This window comes from Delphinus delphis, chromosome 7 (assembly GCF_949987515.2).
Source record: "Delphinus delphis chromosome 7, mDelDel1.2, whole genome shotgun sequence".
Classification (NCBI taxonomy): Eukaryota; Metazoa; Chordata; class Mammalia; order Artiodactyla; family Delphinidae; genus Delphinus; species Delphinus delphis.
The window spans coordinates 3,652,665-3,676,793 of record NC_082689.1 but is presented as its reverse complement, the minus strand read 5'-3'; the positions used below and the strand labels follow the sequence as shown (position 1 = coordinate 3,676,793).

At 44.3% G+C, this 24,129-nt stretch overlaps 1 protein-coding gene and 1 non-coding gene across 2 annotated transcripts in view; one reads left to right on the top strand and one right to left on the bottom strand.

Moving 5' to 3' along the window:
• Positions 1 to 598: 598 nt before the first annotated feature.
• COL6A3 (collagen type VI alpha 3 chain) overlaps positions 599 to 24,129 on the bottom strand; it is an 86,150-nt gene continuing 62,619 nt past the window's right edge. The window contains exons 32-43 of the mRNA XM_060015871.2: positions 24,076 to 24,108; positions 23,958 to 23,994; positions 23,843 to 23,854; positions 23,252 to 23,745; positions 21,551 to 21,647; positions 20,233 to 20,931; positions 18,937 to 19,039; positions 15,910 to 16,451; positions 14,263 to 14,541; positions 13,130 to 13,228; positions 2,155 to 2,319; positions 599 to 1,393 (exon numbers count right to left, since the gene is read on the bottom strand). Coding sequence (XP_059871854.1) covers positions 1,353 to 1,393; positions 2,155 to 2,319; positions 13,130 to 13,228; positions 14,263 to 14,541; positions 15,910 to 16,451; positions 18,937 to 19,039; positions 20,233 to 20,931; positions 21,551 to 21,647; positions 23,252 to 23,745; positions 23,843 to 23,854; positions 23,958 to 23,994; positions 24,076 to 24,108 — 2,601 coding nt within the window. The 3' untranslated portion in view covers positions 599 to 1,352. The remainder of the gene's footprint in view (positions 1,394 to 2,154; positions 2,320 to 13,129; positions 13,229 to 14,262; positions 14,542 to 15,909; positions 16,452 to 18,936; positions 19,040 to 20,232; positions 20,932 to 21,550; positions 21,648 to 23,251; positions 23,746 to 23,842; positions 23,855 to 23,957; positions 23,995 to 24,075; positions 24,109 to 24,129) is intronic.
• Positions 8,221 to 8,293, top strand: TRNAE-UUC (transfer RNA glutamic acid (anticodon UUC)). Its single transcript has one exon. It is a non-coding gene; the product is annotated as a tRNA-Glu (tRNA).

The following is a 24,129-nucleotide window of genomic DNA, read 5'->3' as shown; positions in this document are numbered from 1 at the left end:
ACCCAAGGTCCCTAGAGCTCGGCCGGAAGCACTTGTCAGAGTAGATGTGTTTTATCAAACAAATTCAGTTTCCTTCCCTAGTGGAGTTCAGGTACCACCTAAACATGTATTTATTTGTTTCTTGTGTTATTTCTGAAGACAGGAGCAAAAGGGTCTTTAAAGAAAAAAGAAACTTTATGCTTCATCTTTGAGACTCCAGAAAGGGGACTGGGGATTCCTGGGCCAGTGACATCCCACCTCTCAGCCACTGTAGGCAGGAGCAAAGGGAACCCCCAGGAAACAATTATCTTAAAGGGGCAGGGAAGGAGGCCACATCTCTGGGACACAGCTAGAAGTTAAAGGAGAGCATGAAAGCCAGCCTGGTTCTTAAGACTTGGAAGACTCCAGGGGCCCTAAGCAAGGAACGTGACCCACCCGGCCATGGAGAGCTGGATCCACCGGGTTTCCCACTGTCGACAGAGCGCCCTTGTCCCTTCGCTGGAAATCAAAGGGTGGTACCCAAGACTGGGGGCTTGAACGGGCTCCAATTCCCCTGTCCTGGGGTGATTCTGACAACAGGTGCTAGGGAAACGACACAGCCAAGAACACCAAACCCACACCACTTTCAATATACTTTATTAAAAAGTTTCTTTGTATAAATTTCCTAAAAATTTTAAAATTAAAATTAACACCCCCCCCCCAAAAAAAAAGCAACACAGACACAACATTAGAGGAATGCCAAAAAAATCTCTATTATGACTTTCTTTACATCCTTTAATTAAGGCATTGGTCCCACAACAGTGCACAAAGATTAGGGGATTTTGCTTCCCTCTAACTACATTGTTTGTTAGAAGCTCTAGAAAAAGGAAAGTCGCTCAAAATCTAATCCAGGAAACTGGGGGGGGAAATGGAAAAGTTAGACTCTTGTTTTTTCTCCATACACAGGCTTTCCATCTAAAGTCATGCTTAATTAAGAGGGGAAAAAAATGAACCAAGCAGAAGTATATAGAGTAGCTGTGAAATTGGGGGTTATTTTCTAGATCTTACACTTGCCTGTAACAGGCATAACGTGAAACTCCAGAGGGAATTTGAATTTATAGGAATGTTCACATAAACACCAGCAGTGGATAACTATTACACAACGTTCAAAGTATACAATGTAATTGCCCGGAGACAAAGAGGGTTGACTCCACAGACACATTTAGCACCATATTGATAGGTCATGCAGCAGACATTTCCTCCCAAGTTCGAGTGTAAATCAAAGCATGAAATGGTACAGTGCAAGGGAATCTATACACAGAGCTTCTACAAAGACGACTGGCGATGGCGGACTCCTTCTTCTTCAAGAGGTATGTGTCACTGGTCGGCCACACTTAGGTCCCAATCGCAGCAATGACTCCGGGCTTGATGAGCACTGAGCATGGACCGTGGGGGCGGTGGGTGAGGGTGGAAAGGAAGAGGAGGGGAAAAGTCACATTACTGACCCCAAAGGACACTGTATTTCTCATGAAAATATCCATGGCCTCTGGCTGTCATCACCAATCTCACTTTTCAGTTCATTTCCTTCAGTGGCTCCCCTGGAGCTTCTTGGCCTGGGGTTTGGGGCTTTCTGTGCCATCTGAGCCCTTTCTCTCTCCTGGCATCACCTGCCTGGCCTTTAAGCAAACCCAGCGCTCCCACTCCGCACCGGCCCCAGTATCTCTGTGCAGCTGTTCTGATTTTATTACCAATCACGTTGCCCAGCATAATGGAGATATCGCATGGCCTGGCGGTCCACATTATCATTTAGAGGAAGCAAGATTATTTAAAGTTGAATAGACTACATAGCAGTTATTATTAATTGCTCATTATATTATTTTCCTAATAACCATGTCTGTTACAGTATTTTATGAATAACAGAAACTTAGTAATATTTCTGAAGGGTGAGGCGTGGTCCACCGTATGTTTCCTCATCGGCAAAAATACAAGGATACAAGTATGTTTTTAGGAAAACATAATAACTCAGAAAATTAACCCCGTGTGTTTTATTTTTACACCTTCCTCATCTGAAAATCCAATTTATCTTCTTTTTCAAATCTATCATCATCATTATCATTCAAATATCTTTAAAAGGTGAATTATTGGCCTGGATCCCTTACCTGCAAAAACCACCAACACAAAAGAAGAATCACTTACCAGGAGGGCAAACCTTTTCACATTCATCCTGCGAATCAAATCTGTTTTCATTTCCACCACAGCCTCCATACCAGAACCTGGCGCAGCTTTCAGTAACGGAGTCATAGTACCATTTCAATATAAAGTCCCTGCAAGTTCCTTCTTCTTTTGGCAACTTACATATATCTTGAAGAACAAGATGGGGAAAGAGGATTAATGAGAACGTGTAAGTTACTGTGCTCCCAGCATGAGAGGCTGAAGCTCTAATCACAGTGCTGTCAGAGAGAGAAAACAGAAGAATTTCCAGGAGGAAAACTTCCTTTACCTCCCCAGTCTTCAGTTTCCTCACTGTCAGGTGGACATAATAATCACCTACAGATCTGAGAGCAATAAATACAATCTTATCGATGAAAGGACTTCATAAACTACACTTGGAATCCCAAATGTTGGCAATTATTATTGGATGATTTCAGATTAAATGAACTGTGTTTTCCCCTTTCCAATCACTGGGTCACTTAGTCTCCGGTTCTTTCAATGCTCAACTCCCAGAGAAGAAACCTAATTTTAAAACCTTGGAGTTTTCTACTCCTTGCAAAATAACAATTAAGTTCTGTCAGAATGTCATTCAAAAACAAGACTCTCCATTTCACTACAAGCCAGGTAGATTAAAAACAAAAGTCAAAGTGCAAAAAGAAAATCCTTTATGAATATGTGTGTAGGGACTTCCCTGGAGGCACAGTGGTCAAGAATCCACCTGCCAATGCAGGGGACATGGGTTTGAGCCCTGGTCTGGGAAGATCCCACATGCCACGGAGCAACTAAGCCCGTGCACCACAACTACTGAGCCTGCGCTCTAGAGCCCGTGAGCCACAGCTACTGAGCCCACGTTTCACAACTACTGAAGCCCGAGTGCCTAAAGCCCGCGCACCACAGCGAAGAGTAGCCCCCACTTGTCGCAACTAGAGGAAGCCCACGCACAGCAACAAAGACCCAACGCAGCCAAAAATAAATAAATAAATAATTTTTTTAAATGTGTGTATATGCACACATGTGTTGTGTCTGTGTGTGTGTAGCTACTACGTTTGTGACCAGTCAAATTTAACAAGCCAAACGAAGAGCTAACACTGATGCAAAATTCACAGAAGCAAAAATGTCACATAGCAAAGCTATTCTGAAGACAGCATTCTTTTTCCAGTTAAGGAAGTTTTTGTTTTAAATGCATGCTTCTGATGCAGTCCAGCTGCAGAGTAAAAGCTACATTCTCCACCACGCCTGGAAAAAAAGAAAACTTTACAGTTCACACACAGTAAAACTTCTGTTTACAGTGTTTTCTGGCAAACTCTAGATCTGGCTGGAAAAGAGAAACATTAATATCAACTGTTATCTGAAAGTTTGAAAAACGTAAAACAAACCCCTGGAGTGGACAATGTTACATGTTTATGTGCGTAACTAACACCCGTGAATCACCGGCCCTCCCCACACAGGGCTGACATTTCCGGGGGCCTTTCCCCCAGCTCCATGGATGGCAGGGGTGGTAGGCATCTTCAGGGATGGTGGGTAACAAGAAGTAAAAGGAAAATCTAGGTCTTCAGGTAGAAAACCAAAGCTCAGGTCGAAAACCAAAGCTCAGGTCAAGCATAATGGACCAGACTTCCAGGCACAGAATTGAGGCTCAGAATTGGTCTAAGACGCTACCTGGTAACTCTGGGGAGGCTGTCACCCCCGCCCCCAGGAGGAAAGTGACCCCACACCTACAGCATCTCTGAGTTGCAGACACTTTCAGAGCCCCAGAAGGTCAGCAGTGCTACCAAGAGCTTTTGAAGACCCAAATGAGGCCAGGATAAAATGATGACAACTTACAAAAACAACTTGCTCCCTCTCAGATGTGCCAACACTAGAGGAAAAGGCCTGGTTTGAAGGAATGAGGGGACTGAGCCAGGCAAGATCGTTCAAGCACCAACACACATCCCTTGTTTGCCGGTGGGTCCCCTGTTAGCATGGGAACTTGGCCAAATGGTCGCCTCATCCCCTCCCCTTTCTTCCCCAGAGCATCCCCCAGTGGCCCAGGTTGGTTCCACTTTGTCCCAAGTGCACCCAGTCCTGGCCATCTGTGTTTAGCTCTTTGGGTCCTACTCCCCTGTGCTCTTCTGAAGCAACAGAAGCCTTCCCAGACCCAAGGACACCCAGCCTGGAGGCAGCCCAGCAGCAGGACCCTGCTCCCTGACCAACTGGCTTTTCCAATTTCCCTTGATTTTCACCTTCAGTCTCCAGTACCAAACTACGGCTCTTGCATTCTACATCCTTTATTCCAGCAGGAGTCACTGCCAAGACCTTTAAGATTTACTAATGGAATATGAGGATGCTACTACTCTGGACACGTAAATTCTTGGAGAACCAAGAGAAATATGTTAATGTGGGCCTCAACTTTATGCAAAGACAAGAGCCTGGGGTTCTCCATTTTTAAAGCATGAAAATGGGAGGTTTCCTGTTCTTAAGAAGAGGAAGTTTTAAACTCCCGTCATTTGATCTCTGAGACCCATGCAGGCTGGACTCACCCAAGCTATGTCTGCCTATGCTAGAACAACGGTGTCAAAGTCTACAACATTAAAGTGTCCTACAGTCCAAAGAAGGATGGTTGGATCTCATTGAGTTTTTCCCTAGAACAAGTCTTTGGACATGAGAGCTATGTATGTTTCCCTCCAGAAAGAGTTTTCCCCTTGGGGCCCAGCCCTGGGGGAGCCTGGGGTCCTTGATCCAAGAGAAGTGTCTGGCTACACATTCATTGATTTTCTTCTCCTCATACTGAGAACCCAACCAGAGCCTAAGAGACCATGGGGAGTGAGAATTATCACCAACCTTTCCTGGTTCACTTTTGCCTAGAATAACAATGTAAATAAGCTTCATTTTATTTATTTTTTATTTTTTTATAAGTTTCAGTTTAGGGCTTCCCTGGTGGCACAGTGGTTAAGAACCTGCCTGCCAACGCAGGGGACACTGGTTCGAGCCCTGCTCCAGGAAGATCCCATATGCCGCGGGGCAACTAAGCCGGTGCACCACAACTACTGAGCCTGCGCCCTAGAGCCCGCGAGCCACAACTACTGAAGCCCGCGTGCCTAGAGCCAGTGCTCCAAAACAACAGAAGCCACTGCAATGAGAAGCCCGTGCACCGCAACAGAGAGTAGCCCCCGCTCGCCATAACTAGAGAAAGCCCGCACGCAGCAACGAAGACCCAACGCAGCCAAAAGTAAATAAATAAATTTATAAAAAATAATAATAAGTTTCATTTTAAAAGAGAGACTTGAAAGGCTGCCTGATTCAGATCCCCATCTGGTGAAACTTCCTGGTGAAATAGTCAACGGTTACTGGGCTTCTGTGAGTTTCCAAACATGAGAGGAAACTGATGCAAGCGTGGTGCCTGGAGAAACCCTGTCCAAGGAATCCCATGCTCACAGAAACCACAGGAGCCAACCTACATTCTGGAACAACAGCCATGGGGTGGAAGGCACCCAAGGAAACACAGCCTACTTTTGTAATAAAGACGTGTGTGTGTGCACGTGTAATATTCATGGGAAAAACCAGGAAAGCTATGCATTGGATCATTAATGGTGGCCATAAATGGCCATCAGTGTTTCATTATGGGAATCATATTTTTCTTACATTTTTCTGTATGTCCTGAATTCTTCACAATGAATATCTATTACGTTATTACTAGAAAAAGTGTTTGAAACCAAAAACATGTTGAATTGGAAAATCTTGCCTTTTTTATCAGTTGAGATTTGTATAGTGTCTAAAAGCAGCATATTTTTTTTTTAGTTCTGTGATTCTAAAATTATCATTATTTATTTCTTTAAGCTTCTTTTTTAAATTGGGGTATAGTAGCTTTACAATGTTGTGTTAGGTTCTACCATACAGCGAAGTGAAGTAGAGTTCCCTGTGCTATGTAGTAGGTTCTCATTGTTATCTATTTTACACATATTAGTTAGTGTATATATGTCAATCCCAATCTCCCAGTTCATCCCACCCCGCTTTCCCCCCTTGGTGTCCGTACGCTTATCCTCTATGTCTGTGTCTCTATTTCAAAGCAGCATTTTTAAAGGCATCAATTTGACATTTTCCAAACCAGCAAGTTATCAGTATTTAAGTTCTTTCTTAAGCAAAATCGTGGGAGCTGAGAGGAGGGGAAAGGGTTTAGGCTGCAGTTGTGAATATGTGTAAATATGTTCCTCGTTAGTTTAATGGTTTCAAAACAAGAAGAAGGTTTAATTGCCTTAGGATCAGACATTGTTGACATGATATAAAGTGCTTCCAAACCTCTGAAACAGATACAATTGGCAGGAATGAATAAAACTTTCCTGTGTCTACATTTTGAGTGTGGATTGGCTCAAAAAGTACCAAAGAAACTTTTTTTGTACTTTTAACTTTATTTTAAATGTAGCTGTAGTTGCATTTTAAATGTAGTTTCAGGTCTTGACCAATAGACTTTTATTTCATAAGACTTTTATAGCTCACAATAAAAAAATACCAAATGCCCTTGGAGACCCGTCATAACCCAAACATGGTAGCTGACTTAGCTACATTCTCATGCAGCAGTAAACACACAGCCCTGAAGACGGCTACGTGTCTTCAAAGTAGAGAAAATATTTGTAGCCATTGAATGTACCTCAACTTGTGGGGTTAAGTTAGTTCTTTAAATTATTATCAACATAAAGTCATATATTTTCCCCCATCACATCGTTTTATGGCAGCCAACGCTGTATATTCATGGTGGAACACAGCCAAGCAAATACTGGATTTCATCAAATCTAAGACATCTTAATTTTATAATGTACTATTGTTTTATAATCCACTAAGTAAGAGAAAATGCTGCCAATAAGCCATGACATGTCATCAACGTCAAGTCACATTTCAATCTCAGAGGCACTACAATGGGGAAAATTATACAACTTAGAACCAATAAAGTAAGTAAAACATTGCTGAACTCATTTCCTTCAGAGCTGTGTAACTGACCCAGGAATGCCTGATCAGACAAAATATGGTCATTTCTACAGATTGCTAATTTCTAGGGTGAGTAGAAAAGAATGTTACACGTTGTGTTAGTTATTTTTATTCTCTTCTGCATTGAAACATTTCTTCACACATGGGTGGGCCAATAATTTAGGGTTCATTCTTTTCTGAGTTAAATTTTTTTTTTTTTTTTGCTGTTTAGAAACTTCAGAGTTTTAGCTTTACTAATCATATGCATGTAAAATATTCATCCAAGTCTTCTTTGGCCAAAAATGAGAAGGAGAAAGAGAGAGATGGTAACAAAAACCTAAAACCAACATTAGCAACAACACAGCATCCTCAAAACTAGCAGCCACAAAACATACTGCAAAAATGCCTAGCACAGTCAATACTTTCTTAAGACTGTGATAAGCACTGAAAGATTTGTTTAATTGCTGCTAACTGCCATTTTCAGGCAGCAAATGTATCTCAGAAAAGTGGGTGTGCTGCCCTTACGTGCTGAGGAAAGCAAAGAGTGGGGTGGGATTTTTCTTTTTGCAGGGCTTGTTTTGTTGAGGAAAATACAAGAATTAACCATTTAAAATGGAATCATGTAGTATTGCAAAGTCTGGAATCCTGAATGGTTAGTAATGATGCTATTGGTTTGCTGTTGTAATCAACCTTCATCTCAAGCTGAGGCCTTACTGCCACACCTCACACTCCATGTGACACAGGGCCAGGCCTCAGATGGAGGACAAAGAATCCCCTCGCTAGGCTATCCTCCCATTACACGCCTGTGTCAAATTTCTGGTAAAGAAGTACCTGTTAAATGTGAATTTCAAAAGGGGCAAATATTAACATATGAAAACTCAAATATTAGTACTGCTCAATCTTCTCCCCCTTCATTGGATGCCATGGACCAAAGACCTTTTATTTCACAGGATTTTTGCCCACAAATTCCTGCATAGATTCAAACACTGGTCACCATGTTTCCTAAACCCCAAGTGGTAAACTATGACAAAATTCAGTTCCTAAAGATAGAATCAAAACCAGTAAATCTTTTATTCATAGAGGTAAAAAAGCAAAGAAGAGTGTCTAGGGAATTCCCTGGTGGTCCAGTGGTTAGGACTCGGTGCTTTCACTGCTGTGGGCCCAGGTTCGATCCCTGGCTGGGGAACTAAGATCCCGCAAGCCGCATGCCGAGGTCAAAAAACAAAAATAGTATCTAGCATTTAAAACTAAGAAAGGAACACATCTCTGTAAGCACAAACTGTGTTTGTACTTACAGAGATGAACTGTAATGAACTGGTGCTGGAATTAAACTGCATTCACGTCCACATATAAAAGCTAGCTTTAAAACCTATTTTTGCCTGAATTGTCTAGAAAATACATCTTTGGAGAAATAATGCATATTGTGGCCATTGATATTTAGATGTGAAATATACCTGAAACTACTGAGGAAAAATATAGTTAGTATATTTTTAAAGTTTCTTATAAACAATGATTTGTTGTTACTCCTTTTCTATCTGCAAAAATAGGAATATATTAAAATGTTTCACCCCCTGGAAAAAATTTCTAAGATGCCTTGATTATATGCGGGAGGGGTTGGTAGGGAGGAGGGAAAAACAAGCTTCCATCTCCTAATCCTGTTTACCCATTTTCAACATATACATTTTAAAGTAAATATCCAACTAATTTCATTGAAGAAGAGCATTCAAAATGGTGTGTGTGTGTGTGTACACCTACATATGTTCATTTAGCAGATGTTTATTAAGCGACTTCTCCAGGCAAAGTGCTGGGTTTTTTTTTTTCAAAGGGCTGGGTTTTTTTTTTTTTCAAAAGCGCTGTTTTGTTCCTTGCAGGCTAGAGATGAATTATGCAGAAACTTGTTCTTAAGAAGAGCAAGTAAGGGACTTCCCTGGTAGCCCAGTGGTTAAGAATCCACCTTCCATGGACTTGATCCCTGGTCGGGGAACTAAGATCCCACGTGCCGCCATAATTACTGAGCCCACACGCCTCAACTAGCGAGAAGCCCGCCTGCCACAGCTAAGACCCGAGGCAGCCAAAAATTAAAATAAATAAAATAAACAAAAATTTTTAAAAAAAGAAGAGCAAGTAATTTATATTTTCAGGCTGACTTGAATCACTAGGGGGGAAATACACACACGTGTGTGCACACACACACATGAAAGGAAGGGTGAAAGAACATTCAAGTCCTGGGTTTGAGGGCTCTGTACTGATCAGAAGGAAGGAGAAAGGTTTTGGACTCATCTGTATGTAACTACCACCCATCGCCTTGAAGGACACAAAAGCCCCAGTCTCAAAATCTCTTTTCTGTCTGTCACATGAAGAGAGGAGACCTAAGTGTTGAAAATCTAGATTGAAAACACCTTCCTACGTCTGAATCTGTGACTCAGTCTTAAAAAACAAGACAGCCCAGCCAGATTCTTGCTTAAAGATTGTGTTGTTTATATTAACTCAACACTGTTTATATATTCTTATTCCCTCTGGACCATACATAAGAGAACCAAAAACATCCCCAAATCTCACTGTGTAATTTATTCCTAATCATTTTCTCTCAGTGAAGCACTGAATTTGCTAGAAGTTGTACTCTTCCCACACTCTGTGAGGGGTGAAGTTACCAGCAAGTGGCAAATAATATGCACAGATTTCAGTGACTTTGAAGTCAGAATGTCATCTGTCCTGACCCATATCTTTGGTGAAATCCTAGTAGGTCCACTGTGGCTTCTCTGAGCTCAAGCATCGTGTTGGGAGATGACTCAGGAAGGTAGCTGGGGTGCACTAGGGCCTGCAGGGAACCCTCAGTGCAGGGGACAAAGGCTTATCCATTGTCCCTTGATTATGAGCAGAAATCAAAGGAGTTGAGAAAACTCTAATTTAAAAAGATACATGCACCCATGTTCATAGCAGCACTATTTACAATAGCCAAGACATGGAAGCGACCTAAGCGTCCATCAACAGATGAATAGATAAGGAAGACATGGTACATATACATAATGGAATGCTACTCGGCCATCAAAAAGAGGGAAATAATGCCATGTGCAGCAACATGGATGGACCTGGAGATTATCATGCAAGTGAAGTAAGTCAGAGAAATACAAACACCCTATGATATCACTTATATGTGGAATCTAAAATATGACACAAATGAACTTATTTACAAAACAGAAACAGACTCACTGACAGACATAGAAAACAAACCTACGGGTACCAAAGGGGAAAACGGACAGGGGAGGGATAAATTAGGAGTTTGGGATTAGCAGATACAAACTACTATATACAAAATAGATAAACAGCAAAGTCCTTCTGTATAGCACAGGGAACTATATTCAATATTCTGTAATAACCCGTAATGGAAAAGAAAATGAAAAAGAATATATATATATATACGTATAACTGAGTCACTTCGCTGTACACCAGAAACTAACACAACATTGTAAATTGACTATACTTCAATTAAAAAATAAGAAATCAAAGGGGTTGAGACTTGTTTTCTTCTCCATCCCAAACCACCATGCCACATCCATACTGGCATTTTTTTAGTTTGATTTAAAAATCATAGCATTAAAAGTTTTTATAAAATCTTTTTATACAACTCTTAAGTTAAAACTTAATTACCCAATCTACCATGAATTCTTGAATGGTTCCCATAAATTTATGTCAAGAGGAGAGAATTTCTTGGTTTTCTGTCAATCTTTCCATTGGAAAGGCAAAAGGAGTCTGAAAAACACGTGGCTGTCTCGAACACAGACCAATTCCTAAACTTGTTTCTAAAAGTAAACTATTTTAAAACATTTTGCAGCTCTATCAGTAGTTGGTTTTTTGACCCTTATCACACATCTGTGTATGTAATAGTTTCATAATTCCTGCATTGACTCATCATCTTCTTTCTAGTAACTCCTGATACCACATGTCAGTATGGGTTGTGGATGAATTAAAAGATAGATAGGTAGATAGATAAATGTAGATGTACAGATATAGATCAACCATGTATACATGGACACAGGGAAAGTCCATCAATGGAATAAAATACTATTCCAGCCACTATGGAGAACAGTATGGAGGTTCCTTAAAAAACTAAAAATAGAACTACCAGATGACCCAGCAATCCCACTACTGGGCATATACCCTGAGAAAACCATAATTGAAAAAGAGTCATGTACCACAATGTTCATTGCAACACTATTCACAATAGCCAGGACATGGAAGCAACCTAAGTGTCCATCAACAGATGAATGGATAAAGAAGATGTGGCACATATATACAATGGAATACTACTCAGCCATAAGAAGAAACGAAATTGAATTATTTGTAGTGAGGTGGATGGACCTAGAGTCTGTCATACAGAGTGAAGTAAGTCAGAAAGAGAAAAACAAATACCGTATGCTAACACATATATATGGAATCTAAAAAAAAAAAAAATTGTTCTGATGAGCCTAGGGGCTGGACAGGAATCAAGATGCAGGTGTAGGAAATGGACTTGAGGACACAGGGAGGGGGAAGGGTAAGCTGGAACAAAGTGAGAGAGTGGCCTTGACACATACACACTACCAAATGTAAAATAGATAGCTAATTGGAAGCAGCAGCATAGCACAGGGAGATCAGCTCGGTGCTCTGTGACCAGCTAGAGGGGTGGGATAAGGAGGGTGGGAGGGAGACGCAAGAGGGAGGGGATATGGGGATATATGTATACGTATAGCTGATTCACTTTGTTACACAGCAGCAACTAACACAACAATGTAAAGCAATTATACTCCAATAAAGATGTTAAAGAAAAATACTATTCTGGTAATAGAGAAGATTCCCTCTAGAAACAACTAAAAGAATTGAGAGCACTGTATTTCCAAGTGGCCCCAAAGAGATGGGTGTGTGGAGTCAGAAACCACCCAATTTCATTTAAACACTGATGAGATACGATGCAAACTCTACAAAAAGGATGAGGTGGAGAAACAAGGGTCACTTTAAAACTTAAACTGGAAAGAGTAAAATAGGGAATCCTTGCCAACAGCTCAAAACATAATGTGTTGCTGCTTCTGACAATGCAGGGCATATCGAGAAAGCACAGCTGCTTTTAAATCTAGCACTGTAGGAAAGCAGCTGGGCACTCGATATATGGCTTTCGTCATAATCCGTTGCAGAAATTAACAACATAAAGAGATATGCCTTCCTCCTCCTGACTGTGGCCAATATATCAAAAACTAAAGAACTGTCCCTATAACTCGTGGAAACCCTTTGCTTTGGGGTCTGTAAACAATAAGATATCTAAATACCCTTGACTGTGGAATTAGTACCAATATCCTTTGCAGAATACTCTTAAGCAAAGCATATCGGCTATTTCAATAACCAGTTTCCCACAGAACAATCATAGCTCATGTTCCCCTGAAGAAGAGGTTACGGGTCCCCAGCGTTCCACTGCCCAGGACAAAAGCAAGTCACAACTGTCACTTCCAGAAACACATCTAACTCATCATGGATTTCACATAAAACGTGCACATGCTTGGGGTCAGACACATAGAGAATGGCAGGCTAGACTAAGCCAGGGCGTGTGCTTAGGAAATTGGGACCAGAACATTGATCCCATGGGTCACTTCCAAACCCATTTATTTCATGGATTCCAGTCTGAATTGTCTTGTATTCTTCTAAGCAGTTTTTTATTAGATTAAATCACCAAGTGGATGAAATCTCATGCTTCGCTGCATCACACGCCACAAATCAACTCGAGTCCCAAGATGAGGCACCAGGGAAATGACTAAGGGACACATGAGTTCCTGGCTACGGCTCCCAAAGCAGCCCTCATTCAACTTTTTCTAAGATCCTGGGGACAGGCAACTTGGAATGTGCGGAATAAGCCCAGGAGGGGCCACACAGAGCCACTTTGAAACTTTCTCCATACAAGTCTCTCCTGGTCTGAGAATTAGAACCCCAGCAGATTAAACTGTTCAGAAGAATGCTTTCTTAGTGCTGCAGTGGACCTGATAGTTTCACAGCTCACCTGTTTTACTCCCAGCCAGCCGTTCTGCGGTCACCACTAGATTGATGGTTGAACTAGAAGCTGACCTCGCCGTTTGCGGAGATGGAGGCTGAATTTTCTCTATAAAAGAAAAAGATACACCACTAATAGGTAACTCAGAAAATGAAAGGCTTAGGAACCCTATGAGACTGAGGCAGGCTTGCCGTTCTGGGTCATGTCTTATGTAAGGAGGGGCCACTGAAACGTAGAGACCCAAGAAGTCTCCACACACACTGCGTATGTCTGTTGTCTGCACGTTTGATTCATCTCAACGAGCAAACGGAGGAAATTTCTGAACCTGGAAGAGATCCTCCCATTTTTCCACATAACATCTTCTGCTTCCTTCCAAGGAAGCAGAGCCCTGGGGTTGAAGGGTCTTTGGACTCAAACCTTCATGGGTTGTATGGTAACTGATGGGAATTGCCTTTCCTCAGTCATAGTTCCTTGATATGAATAACTCTGGCCCAAGAAAAAAGAATGGGAGCCTCCCCTCCACGTCCCAGGAACAGCAGGGGGTCGAGAAGAGTCAGGGGTGGGGGTGAGGGTCCAGGAGAACTTGGGGACGGGGCTGGGAAATCATGCAGGCCAGGACTCGGGGCAGCAAAGGAGCCACAGGGCCAACACAGCAGAGGGCAGAGCCTGAGCACGATGAGACCAGGGGAGGGAAAAGCTGGTGCCCTTTCGACTGTGCCTGTGGACATCCCGTGGCCCCTGGGATGAGACTCCCTAAGGAGCCATGACTCAGTGGTGTTTTCTGTTCACTGACCATGGAAACATGCTTCCGACACGGGACATGGTGGGCAGCCGAGACCCAGCCAGGTTCCATGGCCGTATTTCTTTCTCCCTGGGAAGGGGCTGCACTCGGGCCACACGGATCTGATTTCCTGCATCAAGTAGCCCAGGACCCCCAAGGCAGGACAACAGTTCACAACGAACCCATTTTCCATTTCGTTAAGTTATCAAGTTGGGTGCAACCGAAACACACAGGATTTCGCTTTAACCTTGTTGCTGTTTCAGAAAAAGGTCAGTGAATAAGCACTGTTCCCTTTATGGCGCCATTGGCTATCCCACGCAAAGATAGGTACCAACCTTCCTTAAACCGACAGTGCACTTACTTGTACTGAAACTGCCTTGGTAGATGGCTCTGACCTGAGACCTTAGGTAACAGATCACCGTGACATGGTACGTCTGCCCAGGGAGCAGGCCCCCGATGACGTGGTCTGTGACCGTGAGGTTCTGCTTCAGAACTGGGGACTGATCGTGGGCCGAGGTGATGGTGAGGTTGTATAAATAAGGGCTGGGGGGCTCGGGCCTCTCCCAGTGGAGTTTGACACTGTTCTCTGTGATTTCAGACGCGTGGACCTCTCGGGGTGCCTTAACTGCAAGATGGAGTGCTGAGAGCAGGAGACAGAAAATAAAACCCTAAATGACTGTAACACACAGGCCGGAGATGAACTCTAAAAGAGATATACCAGTGCACGGTCGATCTGAAATTTAGGTGAGGCAAACAATTAGCTTCTCTTTCAAGCTCCAGAGAAATACTGATCTTGTAACCCACCAGCATATGTGAAACGTGAAATTCACAGTAATCAAAAATCTCATTGTTCATCGGCCAGGTACACGATTACCCTTTTTTTTCCTGTTGAAAATCTCTCTTATTAAGGAAATACTTTGAAACTGTGTGGTTCGGGGTGCTTAATCTGAAGCGTTCAAGACAGAACGAGGCCCCTAATTTAAAATATATTAAATATACGTCATGGAACTTTAGGGTATGACATGAAATTCTTTCAAGGAATCCCTGCTTCTCTCTCTTCATAAAATGAAGATAATCTCCATTTTCTCAGGAGCACATACATCCTGCCTTCACTTTTCCATACAGTTTGTGACTCTATAGGAACTTCTAGCATCTTCTTTGTGGGAAAAATAAAATAGCACAGTCTGAGTCCCATTAAGCCCACCAACCCCCAACCCCCCTATCTAATCCAGCCTGGAATGCATTCTTCCCAGGGGCAGTACCAGCACGTAGTTTGGTCTGTGGGGACAGAACAATCGTCTGGGCTCTAACTTTTCAATTTGCTAAACGCAACGCCCCAATGTTGCCACAGCACGAGGCTTGGGCCTCTTCTCTATGGGTACGTGCTTCCCAGCGGGGACAAGCCTTCTGCAATTACAAAGCTCCATCCAGACCTTCGGGAGTCATACTCTAAGGGAGGCGGGTCTGGCTCCAGAACTATAGCATAGAAGCATAAGCGTCACCATTTACGAGCTGACAGCAGGCGTTCTCTCTCTCTCTCTCTCTCACTCCCTCGACGGGGTCTAAAACCCTACGTCTACTTAGCACTCATCCCTTTAACTGAAGACAGTTGCATTTCCAGGAGAGGTGGGTGGTGGCCGCCCACTGACACCCCTGAGAGAATGAGCCGCTCCCATGCTTGCCCCGATGGGGGTTTGGGGCTGGGGTGGGGAGTGGGAAAACGGGCAGCAGAGGCGGCGGAGGGGTGGGTATTTCACCTGCTCTTTGCTTGGAACTCACCAGCCTCACGGCGGGCGGGGGGCGGGGGGGGGAGAGAAAGATTACTTTCTAATATAGATAAAAAGGGATGTTTTGGTAATTCCATGCTCAAACCAGCACCTTGCAAAATACATCATCTAGATGTCAGATTGCAGATCAAGGACCGTGTCTGGATTGCTTTGCAAACAGGCTTCAAGGGACAAGCCCTGGACACAGTAAATGAGGCATCCCAGGTAGGTGGCTTTCTTACCCATGGGCTTAGCAGTGGCTGGCCTGGTGGCGGCCAGTTTGGCTGCCTGGGGCCTGGGGGCCTCGGGCTTTGCGGCCATGGATTTGGCAGCAGCAGGGGGTCTGGCAGGGGCCGGCTTTGCTGCTGCGGGCCTCGCGGCCAGTGCAGGTCTGACTGTGGCTGTCTTCGAAACCTCCGGCTTGGTGGCCTCAGGCTTGGTGGCCACGGGCTTGGCAACTTCGGGCTTGGTGGCCTCGGGCTTGGCGGCCACAAGCTTGGTGGTCACAGGCTTGGCGACCTCGGGCTTGGTGGCCACTGGCTTGGCCAAGGGCTTGGAGGCCTCGGGCTTGGCGGCCTCAGGTTTGGTGGCCGTGGACTTGACAGCCTCAGGCTTGGTGGCCATGGGTCTCCCAGCCACGGATCTCTCGGCCACAGGTCTCGTGGAAGCTGGCTTTGAGGCCGGCAGGCTTACCACTGTTATTGGTTTGGTGGTGGTGGTCACTGGCTTTGCTGTGGTCACTGGTTTAGATGTAGGACTTGAAGTAACATTATTCGGAACATTTCTGTTAAAACATATTAAATATTATTTCAACTCATACATATTTTCTCCTGCTATCTAAAATAGACAAAGACATAACTCCATGCGCTATACAAAATTTGCTATCTCACCAAAATGCATGCAGTGGCTTTTACATATTCCATATAGCATTGCATATACTAAATTCCTTCCTTTTAGGATCTGCGCCACAGAAAGACATTGAACAGCATATAAAAAATAGAATTATTAAAAATGAAGCCTCTATTGTACTATAAATACACCTGAAATCTTAGTTTCAATTTATAAAAGCTGGAAGAGAGCAAAGAAACAGAAATAAATATTGTCATAATAATAATACTTTTTGTTCATAATAAATAGTAAAGATAAAATATTTAAATAATGCTCTAATTATAAAAATTGACCAACTGAAACACATACACCAAAAACTGAGATCAGTTAACAGCTACGCTCGTTATAAGAAAGCAGCCGCTCAACCAGATGCTGTGTCAAGTGAAGCTACCTACGAAATAGACAGACAGAGAGAACAGACTTGTGGTTGCCCCCGGCTGAGGGGGTGGCTGGGGCAGGGATGGAGTGGGAGGTTGGGGGTTATCAGATGTAAGCTATCATATACAGGATGGATACATAACAAGGTCCTGCTGTATAGCACAGAGAACCATATTCAATAACCTGTGATAAACCATAATGGAAAAGAATATTAAAAAACGTATATATGTATAAGTGAATCACTTTACTGTACAGCAGAAATTAACACAACATTGTAAATTAACTATACTTCCATTAAAAAGTTTAAATAAAAAAATAAGCAAGATGCTGTGTTGAGCTGGAAAATGATCAAATCGGCATACGCTTTCATTCCTAGGGCGTGTTGTATATTTTTGTTTGTATTAATTTTTGTGTATGCGGTTGTTTTTCTCACAATTTCTTGGTTTACTATGAATCCCTAAAGAGAACAGCAATATAACCATCAGACATGCTAGCGCAGACCCAATTTTGTTCATTACTTGCCCTGAGATGAACATTCATTATTTTATAGAAACGTCATGCTATATGGCATAGGCAGTATACTTTCAAGTTGCTGTCATAAAACTTCTGATACTAGGTTGCTTTGTTCATTCTGTTTTCCTAAATATAAAGTTGAGCCAACCTGATGGAATGTTCCAGGGAAATTATACAGATAATACAAGGCTAGAAAAACAGAACCTGTGAACCTAGATCAAGCAGAATGAGCATCACAGCACCAGAGAAGGGTCACCGCTGCCTTGGGAATGATTTTCAACTTACTAGGCTGAAATGTGAAGCGTTCCCTCTGAGGACAAAGACAAGAGCTGAAGGAGTTAAGGGGTGTAGGGAGAAGCATGGGCGGTTGGAAGAGGTCACCCTGGGGCTCAGCCAAGCGTAAGGCAGGCAGTCACTTTACAAGGATAATTCGAATCTGCATCTCATCTGAATGCAACAGACAAAACCTCCCCTTCTCCCAAAGCATGATCCTCTGTGGCCTTCTCTTGAGGACACAATTGCTGGTACAGTGCCTGATCTCACTTCCTGCCACCACGTCCCCCTTGCCCAGCCCTCTGTCACACAGCCACTGTGCCCTCCTCTCTATTCCTGGAGTTGGCACCGACGATGGCACTGGACATAAGGCCACGGAGCATATGCCGAGCAGCCAGCATCACCATGGGCACTGCAGCCCCACCCACCCCCCATCCATCTCATCAGTCTTCCTAGGAGACCATGCATGTCCCCTCCCTTTGCCAACACCATCACCTGTGTCATTACAGCATTAATCATTTTGAGAGACAGCGAGTCCATTTCTTGCTTAATGTATCCAATCTTTCTGTATGAAATCATTGCACACCAGTTATAGTAGACTGTTGGGACATATGGCCCCAGTGGCCCACTTTCTCTGTACCCACACCCTTTGCAATGTGATGTGGCAGGTTCCCCCAACAAGCCCAGCTCCCCACTCTTGAATCTAGCGAGGCCAGCTTTGGTCACGCTTTGGCCAATAGGATAGGGCACAGGTAACAGTGTACCAGCTCTAGCCTAGACCTCAGGAGGCCTTGCTTACCTCCACCTTCTCTCACGGAACCCTCCCAGTCTCCTTGTGCACAAACCCACGCTTGCCACATGAGACCACCCTAGACCACCAGTCCACAGCTGACCAGCAGCTGACCACAAGCATGAAAATGAGCTCTGTAGAGGCCAGAAGAACTGCCCAGCTGAGCCCAAGCAAAACCCACCAGCCCACAGAATCTCAAACTACATAAACAGTTGTTATTGTAAGCCACTAAGCTTCAGGTAATTTGTTACACAGTAAAAGCTAATGGATACAACAGACTCTTCCCGTGAAATGCTCCACGTGACATTTGGGAAGTCACGTTTTCTGGATCTCAACATCCTCACCCCATAAAGTTAGGGGTTGGCTGAAGGACCTCTGCATTCCCTCTAGCACTCTAATTTCTAAGACAGTTATTATAATCACTTACATTTGTTTGTAACCAAACTGCACAAGATTCTTTGCCGGTTGGTCCCCTTGGAACCAATCACACTGTTTCCTGATATCTGGGGACAGGTAAAAAGCATCTTTACCTAGAGAAAAAGAGAGAAGGAAATATTTAAGGGCATGTGAACCACACGCAAATTAAAATCAATCTGCTAAGGAGTTAAATGGATCACGTATAGGTAGTTCGTGAATATTTGTTGAATTCATTCATTCTTCCAGACAATCTAAGTCCAGTGATTCGAAACATGAAGCATAATGGTGCTTGACCCATAAAACGTCTCAAGCCAGTATCTCCTATTTGGCAATATTTGGGTGATTAAGTTAAAGGTAACACTTCCTCAATGTGAGGGAAGACAGGAATAGAAGAAAAATCAAGTGCAGAATGTACCAAGTTCCAAGCTCTTGAACATCACATTATAATAGAATTACTTTGAACATTTTCTCAGTGCTGTTTAACAAAACTTCTGTTTTAATTTTCCGAAGATGGTAATAGTGGCTCCTGGGTGAACTTGCTGGCCTACCCTTGCTTCACATTTTTCCCCTAAAACTTTAGGGAGACAGGTCATACTTTATAAATCTCCCTCATTTGTTAGATGCTTTTCTGTGCCTGACTCCATCAAGGCAGTGATGAATGACACACCTTCTCCAGGATGTGCAGTCTACTGGGACCACATACCCATAAAGGAATGACCAACGGGCCATGTGATAGATGCGGTAAGGACAACATCCTGATTAACAATGCCCGAGCCTTGGGAGTGGGGACCATCGCAGTGAGCAGGGGGTCTGGAAATAATTTTTGAAGATGAATGCGGGTTTGTTGCTGAAGCAAGGGTGGAGATCATGTAGTGGAGGGAGAGCCATATCGGGTAAAGGCTCAGAGGTAGCCAAGTGTATGGTTGGGGGCTAAGCCCAGATCAATGCTGCTCCTTCTAGAAGCTTCCCTGATCCCCATCAGGGCACACTCAGTGTGACATAACAGCGTATCATGTCATGCCTAATGAATGTGCACTTGACCCCTTCACCCACCTAGACTATAAACTCCCAGGGACACAGTCCATGGCTGGGAGGGGTCTAGTCAAGTCTGGTTGAATAAACGAGTGAACAAGGGCAGGATTCCCGTCTGTGTCAACTGCCCACCCAGCTCCTAACAGTGTGTCTGGGATGCGCTAGGTGCCAGTACATACTTGTTGAATGAGTGGACGGGTCAACATGGGCACACTAGCTATCATTCCCATGCCTGCGGCCCCATCCCTGGGGGCCAAGTGTGCGCAGGACTTACTGCTGATGAAGGATGGCAACAGCCTCCCGAAGCGCATCAGAGGCTCTTCGTTGAGCTCAGTAGACTTGTCCATGAGTTTGAAGAAGACGTCGTTTGGTTCACTGGCGAAGCTGTACAGCTCCTTGACGTTCACCTTCCTACCAATGCCCAGGATCACGAAGAAGTAGCCCTTGCATTTGGCCTGCAGGATGGCTCTCTGGGCCTCCTGCAGCTGCTGGTTCTGCACCTCGCCCGTCAGCATCAGGACCACGAGCTTCAGGTCCCGTGGGTTGGGTGCACTTTCAAAGATGTTCTCAATGGTATAGTCGATGGCGCTGCCCAAAGCCCTGGTCCCCTGGAGCTGTGCCATCCTGCTGCCGAGGAAGGCCAGGAGCTTCTCCTTGGAGCCGTAGTCAGTCAGGGAGAATTCCACCTTCACGGGCGGCACGCTGGCGTTGCCCACGGACTCATAGGGTGCATGCTGCACGACCGCCACTCTGGCGAAGTGCTGGGAGGCCTTGGGGTCCGGGCTCATGTCCAGCTGTTGGACCAGGTACTGTATGTACTTCCTCATCTCATTGAACTGGAACGGAGTGGTGGACTCGGAGCTGTCTAAGATGAAAGCCATGTCGATATCCACGTCGCTGCCCGCTGCTCTCCGGTCCCTGAAGGAAGGCCTCCAGCTGCCAAATCCGCAGGATGGGTCGATGTTGCAGATGTCTAGAAAGAAGCATGGCAGCCCGTTTATTCTGTGACTCTCCTGGCGAGATACTGCACATCAGTCTGCAGGGAGCCTGGGGTCATTAGAATTGTCACATAATGTAGAAACCTATGTATACCTTGCTGACAATACCATGGCCAGATTTCAGTTTTCATCACCTAGCACTTACTAGAGGAAGCAAATCAGGCCGAAATCCTTGTTAATGTACTGTGGCATTGGCACAATGAAAGGAAAGGAAAGAAAAGAAAACTACCTGGCTTCCTTGCCACTCCTTGAAGAAATGTGTTCCAGAAACACATTACCAGATAATAAAACAAAACCAGATAATAAAATTCTGGACTCCAAGGTCAAAATACAAGCAGAACCCACTTCCTCCTTTGTTACCTATGGAACTAATCATTCTCTTCACAGAGAGAGGCTCTGTTTGGGGGCAGTCGGCTTTAAGGATGGAAACTACTTACGCAGCATAGACACTGGTAAGTACAAGACTATGTGAATCTTCATTTCACTTAAGCTCTTTGTACAGATGATGATTATTCACTCAAATGTCCCTCTGTAGATAGTGTGTTTTGCAATTGCAGCCGGACAGATTTTTTTTCTCTTAGAGAAGCACCTTACCCAAGCAAACGTGACAAGTCAGGACTTTCTCCAAGAAGTCCGTGAGGTCTCCACTAGCTGGTAGGACGAGGGCGTGACCCACTGCTGTGTTATTGATCTGGTTTAAACAAGAGGAAATCCTTAGTGGGAGTACACGGGGTAAGTTACCATTTGAAAATGCAGCCGAAGGATACACATCAATTAAATAAACACAATTATTTAATAAACACATCAATTAAATAATTATTTAATAATTATTAAATAATTATTTAATAAACACATCAGTTAAATAAACCCCCCAATAGATCAATATCTTCTCTTTCTTGGGAAGCGGGGTTAGGAAGGAAGGCACTGATTATGATAGGAAAACAGGTTTTCTCCCAATGAGATGAACCGGAGTTCAAATCCCACTCCTGCTGGACCTGAAGCACAATTATTTAACTTCTCTGGAATTCAGTTTCCTTAGCTGCAAAGTGGAGATAATGGTAAATTCCCACGAAGTTATTTGGAAGATTAAATTGGATAATGTATGTAAAGTACCTGATATAGCCTCTACCAAAGAGCAGGGACCTAAATGTCATTGTTATCTAGCAATAATAATAGCGACTAACAAATATTCAGTCTGTCCCTCTCCCATGGGCCCAGGTCTAGAAAGGGATTTAACAACAAAGCAAGTTATGAAATCACTTCCAGAAGACTCAGAATGTCCTGCCCATCACAGCCCCTGGCACATCATCATTAAATTGAATAAATGAATGAATATTTGACTTTTTGAACTTGCTGAAACTATGCTTTTTAGGAAACATGCATGGTTCTGGATCACTCAGCCCTCACAAGGGAGATGTATACATGATCCCCTAATAGGAACGTAAGGCTGGTAGCCCAAGCCGGAGCCGAAAGCCCAATACTATGTTCTCCAATTGGCCTGGAGTTCGGCAGAATAAACCCTAAGAGATGGTGCCAGTGACCCAACTGTCTCTTGCTGACATCGCAGTGATAAAACCGTAGAACATCCAGTTTGGAAAGGAAGACGCTAGGGACCATCCCATCCACCAGCCCCTGTTACAGGTGAGGAATCTGAGGCACAGAGAGCATAAGTGACAGGGCCATGTTATTTTCGGTGACTTAAAGCTAGAAGGTGGTTGGACTGGCACTAGAGCCAAGACCTCCTCACTCCTGGTCCCGCTGTGTCCCTTCCTACCCATCATCCACCCATCCTGGACTGCAAAGCCACAATCAGCACTGAGTAAATATTAATTGACTAATTAATCTTTATATATATATATTAGTGGTATAACAATTATACAAGTCATTTAAGCAAAGAATAAGGAAACACTTAGCTGCTTCAGAGGCTGAAGCTAATGCTTCCTCGTCCTATGCTTAAATAACTTGTTTCATTGTTAGATGCCAGCCTGGCTGAGAAATACTTGAACAGGGATGCAGCTTGGGTGTTGGGCTGGCTGATGTCTGGAGAACCTCCCAAGGAGACTGTAGGCCTCCAGGGTCAGCCTGGGAGAGTCTCATCCAAGAAGCAAAGAGGGACCTAGTGGGAATAAGTCATGGGCATTTGGATGTCCATCTAGTGCCAGAGCCATCAGGACGTTCTGGAAGTCTCGCAAGTGAGACCAGCCTCATCTAGAAGCTAAGGGGTGCAAACCCATCAGGGAGGGTACAGTTGCACCCAAGCACCTTCTCAGAGTCAGAGATGCCCAGAGCACAGACCTGCAGGGCGTTGACCAGCTGCCGGTCCTCCTGGCTCGTGAGGAACAATGGTGTGATCCCAGCATCCGAGAGCTTGAGCACGGCCTCCCTGAGCTGCGGGGACTCCCTCGTGGGTTTATTGCTGAAGAAAACCGCCACCTTCCTCATCAGGAATCCATTCCGCACCCGCTTAAACGTGTTTCTGGCCACGAAGGACATGGCAGTTTCCAGACTCTGCTGCTTGGACGTCAGAGCCACCTGAAGGTTCTTGATCTTGTCCTGGAGAACGGACTTCTTCTTGGAGTCAGCAAAGCGGATCTCCGTGGTGACCTCATTGTTGTAGGTGACCACGGCCACACGGGCGCCCCGCGGGCAGTTGCTCTCAGCGATGGTCAGGTCATCCACGATCTTCAGGACCACATCCCTCATCCGGCTGAATGCGTCCTGGGTGACTCCCTCAGAGGTGTCCAAGGCAAAGGCCAGCTCCGTCGGGAAGACAGGGCATTCCAGGGGCCCTGTGGGAAGGGGGAGGGTTTTCACAGACAAACTACTTCCTGGAAAAGGGATCTTCTGCTTTCCTTGGAAGGAAGTTCAATTACTGAAATGACTTACCGTAGCAGCAAGCTGGAAGAGAACAGAGAAGAGAGTGAAAGCCTGGTCCACCAGGTGCGAATTTCACACATAAGGATAAAAATGAGGCACAGACGGCAGAAAATCGTGTACTTACGACATTTATCTTTGATGCTCTGGACCAGGGCACATTGCTGGAAAAGGAAAGAAGATGTAAGAGAACAGACAGAGAAAGCGCACAGGGCAAGGGCTCGCGAGGTACACATGCAACTTACGTCCATCGAGTCACCTCTGCTGCCTTTGTAACCCTGCAAAACAAGGACGGGGGC